Below are 10,000 nucleotides of genomic sequence, written 5' to 3'. Positions count from 1 at the left end.
TTTTTACTTTCTACTATGTATATATATATATATATACATATATATATATATGTGTGTGTGTGTGTGTGTGTGTGTGTGTGTGTGTGTGTGTGTGTGTATGTGTGTATTTATGTACATGCATTCATGCTTACATACATGCATACATATATATCTATTATCTATCTATCTCTCTATATATGTGTGTGTGTATGTGTGTGTGTGTGTGTGTGTGTGTGAGACTGTGTGTGTGACTGTGTGTGTGTGACTGTGTGTGTGACTGTGTGTGTGTGTGTGTGTGTGTGTGTGTGTGTGTGTGTGTGTGTGTGTGTGTGATGTGTGTGTGTGTGTGTGAATGTGTGTGTGTGTGTGTTGTGTGTCTTTCTTTCTATCTATCCTTGTCTGTGTGCATGTTTCCTTGTGTGTGCAGACATATGCGTAAGATATCCACTATTTGTTATATAAACTGCGATTTCTGTGAAGGCAAGCTGAAGCTGAAGATGAATAATCATTGTAAACATGCATTCAGTCTATCACGAATTAAAATACAAATATTTATCCTCCAGTCGCTCCGTCATTTAGCTTCTACATGTTAGTTTTTTAGTCTCGTGTGAAGGCAAAGATAGCTTATCGATTTCCCCGAACAAATTGCCCGGGTGAATACGTTTTGATTTAGTAACGGACGCGGCTTCTTTACAACACGAACGTTAATCTCCTAATCGACCAACAAATCCTTTTTATAGATAAGTAGGAGCTTTTATGGATGGCTACTTATTTTTCTCCTTAATTTTATTCATTCAAGAGTTCTTAAAGTAATGTAAAAAAAAAAAAAAAAAATACACTCTCAAAAACGAGGGTATTTTTTACAAGTATCGCCGCTACGAACGCGAAAAAAAACCAAAAGGTAAACAAAGAAAAAAAGACGCTTTTTCGATGCTCGTCTAGAGTAACCTAACAGGGTTTCCAATATGCTTGATGTTGTGTGAAAACATGGTAATAAAAATGTTAATTGTACACATGCTATATACTCGGAGTGACGCTAGTTCTATTGTAAGCACAGGGCGAATGAGTGTGTTTTTCCTAAGTTTCTAGATATTTTGATCACGTTGCAGATATTTTTGTTCTTTTTTTTTTTTCTTTTTAAGTAAGCAAAAAACAATAATACCTTTACGGTGATTGCGCTGGCTAATGGACATTTTCATTTTTTTCCCTCGTAAAAAAATTCTTACCATGACCCCCCCACCCCAGCCCCACCCCCCATAAAATATTGTAGGATAATCAGGAAAAAATAATGCATCTGGTAACTCAGCCTTTTTTGTGGTTGTTTTTCTTTTTATTAGCATCTCATTATCAGTTGAAAGGGACCCTCGAGATATACGCTGTGCCGAACACTGCGTCTGAGATAAAGCGTAGCATTAGGGGCGGTGAAAGAAAGCGAGCAGATCTACCACGCGAGAGTTTCGTAGAGGAGAAAATTCGGCGTAAAAGGACTAGCCCGTGGTCGTAGGTGTTCAGTGTTCTTTTGTTTTTGTTGTGGAGCGTCAGAGATACAGATGTAGGGTGAAAAAATAATCGTGTAATCTGTTCTTCCTTTTCGATTCCTTCTGCTGCTGATCAGACCCTCGCTTTCACTGTCGTTCCCGCTGCTTCGCTCTTCTCTCACTGTTTGTCACTTCGTACACCTTTTCTTCCCTCTTCTCCCCCCACCCCACCTCTCTCTATCTATCTATCTATCTATCCATGTAAAGGCTGCAGTAGATTTGACAAATTTCATCGCGGCCGTCGAAGTTAAACAGACTCTAAGTTTGTCTTGCTAGATATTATAGTGAATCTTCTGTAAACTAAACCAGAGGCCACTATAATCTATCTAGCAATCTATCTATCTGTCAATCTATCTATTTCAGTTTCTCACTCTCTCTCTATCAATATCCTACTCCCTCTCTTTCCATTTCCCTCTCCCTCTTACTCTCCTCCTCTTTCTCCCTCTCCACTTCCCTTTTAACTTTATCTTTCCCTCTCCCTCTCCCTCTCCTACTCCTATCCCCTATTCTGACACCGTTACACAGGCAGACACTGCTCCTCAAATACACCTTTCTGCTTCCTTAATAATGTCATTGATTTTCTATTAGCATAATCTTATAAGGTTCATTCTGAGAGGTCCTATATCAGGGCATTCATTAGAGCTTAATTGTTGCCATAGACACGGTCAGGTGCCTCGTCAGGAGAGACAGGATATAAATAGGATGTACCTTACACATCGCTGTATTGTATATACTGGTCTAAATGTCTGCTTCTGAGAATGCACACCAAGGGCGGATCATGATTAATGCTGCCATCTTCGTCGTCTATTTTATCAAGGTTATTGTGATCATTTTTATCGTCTTTGTCACTACAGTTATTGAAAGGAAGTATAATATTATTATTATTATTATTTTACGTTGTTGGTATTGTTCTTGTTAATGTTATCATTATTATTATCCATGTTATTAGTAATTATAATAATAAAAATAATAATGATAATAATAATAATAATAATAATGATAATTATTATTATTATTATTATCATTATTATTATTATTATTATTATTATTACTATTATTATTATTATTACTAGTAGTAGTAGTAGTAGTAGTAGTATTTTGTGAAGATCATTATTATTATTTTGTGAAGATCATTATTATTATTCTGTTATCATAACTATTATCATTATTATTGCTAATGTTATTGTTATTATCATTATTGTTATTACCATTATTGTTATTACTGTCATTATCATTAGTAGTAGTATTAATAGTAGTAGTATTAGTAGTAGTAGTTATTGTTGTTGCTGTTGTTGTAGTACCATTATCATTATTATTGTTTTTATTATTATCATTACTTTAGAAATAGATATAATGTTAGTGATAGTAATGATAATAATAATAATGATAATAATAATAATAACAATAAAAATAATAATAATAATAATAATAATAATAATAATAATAATAATGATGATAATTATTATAATTATAATAATAACAATAATAATGATAATAATAATATTAATAATTATAGCAATAATAATAATAATTATTATTAGTGTCATTATAAGTATTATCATTATTATTGTTATTGTTATTATTATTATTATTGCTATAATTATCATTATTTATATTATTATTATTATTATTAAGATGATGATGGTAATAATAAATAAATGATAACAACAATAATAATAGCAATGATAATAATAATCATCATCATTGTCATCGTCAACGTCATCGTCATCGTCACCGTCATCATCACCGCCATCGTCATCATAAACACCACCGTCGTCATCATCGTCATCGTCATCACCACCACCACCATCATCATCACCATCATCATCACCGCTATCTTCATCACCATCATCATCATCATCACCCTCATCGTCATCATCATCATCAACAAAACATCAACATCAATACTATCATCACCATCATCACCATCGTGATCACCATCATCCTCATCATCACCATCATCATCATCACCATCATCACCATCATCATTATCACCATCATCCATCATCACCATCACCATCACCATCAGCATCACCACCATCGTCATCACCATCATCATCACCATCATCCTCATCACCATCATCATTATCATTATCATCATCATCATCATCATCATCATCATCACCACCGTCATCATCATCACCATCACTATTATCATTATTATTAACACCATGAACATTATTATTATCTATATAACTATTGCAATCATCATAATCACCACCACGTATACATATATAAGCCATAAGACAATACATATGTATCAAAACCCCCGATGTTAATCCACATTTTAGCCTTAAGCGATAAACTCTATTTAGCATAGATTTTCCATGAGTTTTCTTCTGAATTATTAATAAGGTTCCACTTGCAGAAATCTCTACACTAGTGCCTACGTAAGCAGCGCACGTGTACCCGCCTTTCAATATCAATAATATCGTTTAAATAAATTCCTATTGATTTTACCTCTTTTGAGAATAAAGCCTGAATCTGTGTTCTTAAGTGCATCTTATTTGTGTACGCGCGTGTGAATGTAGGTATGGGCATGTTCGGTAATGTTCGGTAATGCGCGCGCAAAGCTTGATTATCACTCGTGATTTTTGAGCTCCGCATATGTCGGGCTGGCACTGGCTCGCAGCTGGGGAGAAAAGGCACGCGCATTAGTCTTTCCTCTGAGGTGGCGTTTTGTGCGGCGGACGCACTCGATGCTGATTTTTTTTTTTTTTTTCCATGTTGCAAATTTCCTTAATTCGTACAGTGTGAGTATTCGTGAATGATTAATTTATGCTCGCGCTCACTTAGTTGTTTGTATCTTCGCGTCTGGACTTTTTTTTTTTTTTTTTTTTTTTTGCATTATGGTTTTTATGTAACTTGTTGATTGGAGTGTGCATTCGTATGTTCAAGGTAAGTTGTTCGTGTTAAGTTCATCCTATTTACACTTTGCCCTCAGCCGCTACTTCTCTGGAAATATCGTTACTCACCTTTGAATCGTCCGTGTCATATCAGTGCACTTCATTCTTCCCTCCCTCGGAAAGTCGAAATAAAATATAGTGTCACGCGAGGGAGGATCAGAGATGGGATAAAAAATGATCCTGCCGGACCAATTCCTGCAGAATAATGAGTAACTATTCCATTTATGCGTCAACCATTCCAAAACAGGACGAAGTTGTTTACTACGTCTCGGTTTAGTCTATTAGTCACTATAAATGACATGGCTTCATGTTACATTTTTTTTTAATGATCCAATTAGGATGCATGTCTTGGAAAACTGATTTGAAGCTCATTCACTTCAGATGGATTTCTTGACAATTGTGGGTTGTGGTAATGAAGTGAGTCATGACAATGATGTGAGTTGTAAGTGCCACGTTGTGATGCCAGTGCATACGGATTGTGATGCCATTATTATCGTACGTAGTTAGTGATAATTATGTGATTATACATTATACACTTCCTTTTGTGTGATATGCTTTACCATGTTAAATATAGAAGATTATGTTTAGTTTATATTGATGTGTAGCATATCACCTATATGAAAGAGAGAGACACTCGCAGACGAAGCCTGGCGTGTGGGGCAGAGGAACAGGAAGAGTTCCGTATTTATTTTGTCAGAGCTGATCGCAAATGAACCTACTTTAGATTTCATCGGTGTTTTCTTCACCCTCAAGCATCATGGAGAAACACCAAGCAAACGTAGAAGACGAACATGGCGCAGTGATCCAGCAAATTCAGTTCTGACGCCTGTTATTGTTGCCTGCCCCAGGCCTCCGCGAACTCATGGCCTGTCGCCGGCCCCGCGCCTCGTCCACCCTCGTGTTAGGTCAGCAATCAACCCGCTCGGCAGTGTACTTCATTTGCAGTGGTGTGGTGCTATAGTGTAGTGATGTGTATTGTCCAGTGCCTATAGTGTTCGTGCAGTGTTTAGTCTGCTCAGGGGACATTGTTGCATAAGGGAGCCGGTCCGAAGCATATGAGATTTGTAGGAGAGAGGAATATCCTGCGCTCTCTACGACGCTTCGTGAGCGACTGCTCTCTCGCGCTCGTGGTTCGCCTGCCCGCACGTGTCCGCCGTGACGTCACCGCATTGGCACCGCGCACACGAGTGCCATATCACTCGCTGCCTCGCTCTACTTTTACGGATTTTCACTGGATTTTCGGCGATTTTGCTGTATAATCTTGACACCCTTACCACGTTACAATGGGTAAAGGGAAGAAAAAAGAAGATACCAGTAAGAGCGACCCTGAGAAGCCTGACTCCAGCCTTGAAGAGTCCGCAGGAGCCAGTGCTAGCACCCCACCTCCCACAGATGTTGCTACATTGCTGCTACATTGCTGCAGTGGATAATTCAGAGGGACGAAGCCCGCCGAAAGGAGGAAGAAGCCCGCCGGAAGGAGGAAGAAGCCCGCCGGAAAGAGGACGAAGAAAAGCGTTATCGACGAGAGGAAGAAGCCCGCCGGAAGGAGGAGGAAGCCCGCCGGAAGGAGGAAGAAGCCCGCCGGAAGGAGGATGAAGCCCGCCGGAAGGAGGAAGAAGCCTGCTGGAAGGAGGATGAAGCCCGCCGGAAGGAGGAGTCTGCTCGTTTTCAGGAACTGATCCTTCGCCTCACCCCCCAGCAACCTGCGAGTTCGCCAGTGAGCAGTTCTGCCGCGTCCACTGCTTCTCATACTCCGCCGACAGCCTCCGAAAGCATTAACAGCAGATGCGAGTCCCCAACAGTTCCGAGAATGGAAGCGCGAATGGTCCGATTATGCTGTGATGGTGGATCTCCTCAACCTGCCGTTATCAAACCAGCATATACAGCTACGTATGTGCCTTACCTCTGAGATGCGACGGGTGCTGGAGCACAAGTTGGAAGTGCCCGCAGACCCAACATGCTCAGTGGACGATGTCTTGACAAAGCTCGAAACGCATATCAAAAATGCAAGTAATGAGGCACTGCGACGGAAGGCCTTCTCCGAGTGCAAGCAAGCAGACGGCGAGAGCTTCGATGACTTTTGGATACGGCATAAAATCTTGTCACAGGAGATAGACCTTTGCAAGGCACAGGACCAAGCATGCGGTGAGCAGTGGAAGAAACACGGCATTCTAATGGGTATACGAGATGAGGAACTTACCCAGAAGCTCATTGAAATGGACCGCTCAGCGACGTTGCTGGATGTTTTGGAGAAATGCAGGTCTCATGAATCGTCAAAGACTGCATCATCTGCTTTGAAGGACACAGTTTCTTCACGTGCTGTTTCTCAATATAAAAGGAGAATAAGGCTACCCTGAAGCAGAAGTCCAAGACGAGGCCTGGCTCACCTCTGCCGAATAAGGCCTGCAACTGCTGTGGTCGTCAACATGGAAAAGGTCTGTGCAGGGCCACCACTTCCACATGTCGTGCTTGTAGTAAGAAAGGCCATTGGGCTACTGCTTCAAAGTGTCCTGCCAGGAATGCCAGATGCAAGGTGCGCAACCGGCAGGGACACTATGATAAATGCTGCTCAAAGAAACGGAAGGCAAAAACAAAAGAAGAGGACACCAACCAGGAATTGAAGGTAATAGGTTCAGTATCCCCTTCAGTGTCATTTGCCAGGAGTGTCACCTTTACTGCACGACCGAAACCTCAGCCTTCCCCTAAAGTCCGCATGTCAATTCGGCATAATGATATATCAGGTAGTCTTGCCATCATCCCTGACACAGGTGCAGACACAACTGTCATTGGACTCCAGCATCTTAGTAGTCTCGGCCTCTCAAAGGAAGACTTAGCACCTCTGGCAGAGACTGTATACTACAATGCGGATGGGTCCCAGATGCCACCAGCGGCTGGATCTTTTCGTGGAATCATCACCTATGGCAACTGTTCGACTACATGTTGGATTGATGTTCAGCCTTCGCTTACAACCCCACTGCTCTCTTGGACTGAGTGCAAGGATTTGGGGATTGTTCCAGACTATTTCCCAAGGCAGATATCAGATGTGCACATTGCAAATCGAGTCCATGGGCTGGGCAATACACCAATGGCGAACCCTCCTCGGCTGCTGCCTTTACCACTGAACCAGCTGAAGTCACCTGAAGAAGCAAGGAAGTACTTCCTGCATCAGTATGCAGATGTGTTGGTGAAGAAGGACGACTTGCAGTCTGGGCCACTCAAGACGATGGTAGGCCCTCCCATGAGAATTCATCTGCGGGAGAATGCCACGCCATTCGCGATCCACACCCCCAGAATGATTCCTTTGGTTTTTCAGGAACCAACAAGAAAGGAGCTTGAGTCATTAGTGACCCAAGGCATCTTAAAGCCAGTGGATAATGAACCATCAGAATGGTGTCATCCAATGGTTGTTGTTCCAAAAGCAAATGGTGGTGTTCGTATTACCACTGACCTATCAAAGCTCAATAGGCAAGTCTCTCACCCTGACCACCCTTTTCCAACGCCATTTACAGCCATCAGAAGTATCAGTCCGCAGTCAAAGTTCTTCACAACTATGGATGCTCTTTGTGGTTATTGGCAACTACCCCTGCATGAGGATGATCAACACCTGACGACATTTATCACTCCTTATGGACGTTTCAGATACTGTCGTGGTCCCATGGGTTTTGCAGCAACAGGAGACGCCTTTTGTCTATGAGGTGACAGGGCACTTCAGGGAGTAACAAACTGCATTGTGGTTGTGGACGACATTCTCCTACATGGTGAGGACTACCTCTCACACCTTAAACATGTAAACGAAGACCTGTCAAGGTGTCGACAGCACGGGATAACACTTAATGCAGAAAAGTTCATTGTGGCTGCATCTGAGGCCAGCTTTCGTGGGTACAAACTATCACATGTTCATGCCTGTGAGCCATGCCAGCACCTACAGCCTAGTCAGCAATAAGAGCCACTGATGTTGGATGACAAACCCACAAGACTATTTATGTCTGTGTCAGACTTTTTCAGTGTTGCTGGAAAACACTTCTTGGTGTATGCTGACCAACTCTCCGGATGGCCTGTTGTCATCCCATGTGGAACTAATGCAACAAGAGCTTCGAGGATCAGATTCTTCCGGCATATGTTCCGTGATCTGGGTGTACCAGTTCGCCTGCGCACTGATGGCGTACCTCAGTTCTCCAGCCGGGAATTTGCAACCTTTCTTCAGCGATGGGGAGTACGTCATGCTATGTCAAGCCCCCCATTACCCACAGTCCAATGTGCATGCAGAGGCTGCTGTGAAGAAAGTAAAGTATCTGATCATGAAGACAGCACCCAACGGAAATATTGACAGTGAGGAGTTTGACAGAGGATTACTGGAGTTACGTAACACCCCAAACATCACTGGTCGATCTCCTGCTCAAATTCTGTTTGGCATGCCCCTTCACTCCTGTGTGCCTGCCCACTCTAGTGCCTTTATGAAGGAGTGGCAGACCAAGGCCGAGGACTGCGACCGTCGTGCCGCAGTACGGGCCAAGGACGTGATGACCCGCTATGAAGCGTGCCCACTCCCTTTCCAAGTTAGAGATTGGGGCGCAGGTGCAAATCCAGGATCCCACATCCAAGCGTTGGGATAAGGTCGGCACTGTCATGGGTAATGGCAAATCTCGTGATTATCACATCAGGCTGCCAAGTGGCCGTATAATATGGCGCAATCGACGTTTCTTGCACCCCACACAGCTCAAGATTGGAAACTCGACAAATTTGGAAGACGACGCACCAGGATCTTCCGCCCCATCTGTGCCTGTTGAACCTCGACGTTCGGAACGTCTCAAGTTGAAGTCCGTTCAAGACTCCCGCTAGTGAACGTAAAGGGGGGAGGGAGATGTGGGTTGTGATAATGAAGTGAGTTATGACAATGATGTGAGTTGTAAGTGCCACGTTGTGATGCTAGTGCATACATATTGTGATGCCATTATTATCGTACGTAGTTAGTGATAACTATGTGATTATATATTATACACTTCATGTTTATGATTAGTTTATATTGATGTGTAGCATATCACCTATATGAAAGAGTGAGACTCTGTATGATTTATAGAGTACAGATGTGTAGTCACACATCTGTGTGACTATACATGGCCAGATGTGTAGTCACACATCTGTATTGTAAACACTCGCAGACGGAGCCTGGCGTGTGGGGCAGAGGAACAGGAAGAGTTCCGTATTTATTTTATCAGAGCTGATCGCAAATGAACCTACTTTAGATTTCATCGGTGTTTTCTTCACCCTCAAGCATCATGGAGAAACACCAAGCAAACGTAGAAGACGAACAACAATGTATAATTCTAAAGTTCCAATCATTAGGTCCATATAGCATCCGATCCCATTAGGGGCTCAGGATCACACAAGACTCCTTGGACCCCCCCCCCCCTTTTCATGCCCGGCAGGAAATGGGGCATAAAGACGACCAGACGACCGCGCTTTAGGTGGGAATGTTGGGGTGTGCTGGGCTACCGTCGGGAGATAAAGAGCTGCGCTGACTGGCTGAGTTCCGGAGCAAACGTCACGAGACTTTACTACTTATTTCGACGTCGCGTC

The 10,000-nt window shown here is 42.4% G+C and overlaps 1 protein-coding gene across 2 annotated transcripts in view; it reads left to right on the top strand.

The window, feature by feature from the left end:
- The first annotated feature begins 1,342 nt into the window (after nucleotides 1-1,342).
- Nucleotides 1,343-10,000, top strand: part of LOC125027572 — a 15,526-nt gene continuing 6,868 nt past the window's right edge. Inside the window, exon 1 of one of the 2 annotated variants that reach the window (XM_047616792.1) lies at nucleotides 1,343-1,479. Coding sequence is in view for 1 of the 2 variants with exons in the window: in XM_047616701.1 (XP_047472657.1) it covers nucleotides 4,217-4,270 (54 nt within the window). In the remaining variant the exon portion in view is untranslated. Of the gene's footprint in view, nucleotides 1,480-4,116; nucleotides 4,271-10,000 lie in introns of those variants that run through there. The other variant, XM_047616701.1, reaches the window with a different exon arrangement.

This window comes from Penaeus chinensis, chromosome 1, assembly GCF_019202785.1.
Source record: "Penaeus chinensis breed Huanghai No. 1 chromosome 1, ASM1920278v2, whole genome shotgun sequence".
NCBI lineage: Eukaryota > Metazoa > Arthropoda > Malacostraca > Decapoda > Penaeidae > Penaeus > Penaeus chinensis.
The sequence above is the reverse complement of the archived record's forward strand: the minus strand, read 5'-3'. Positions and strand labels throughout refer to the sequence as shown.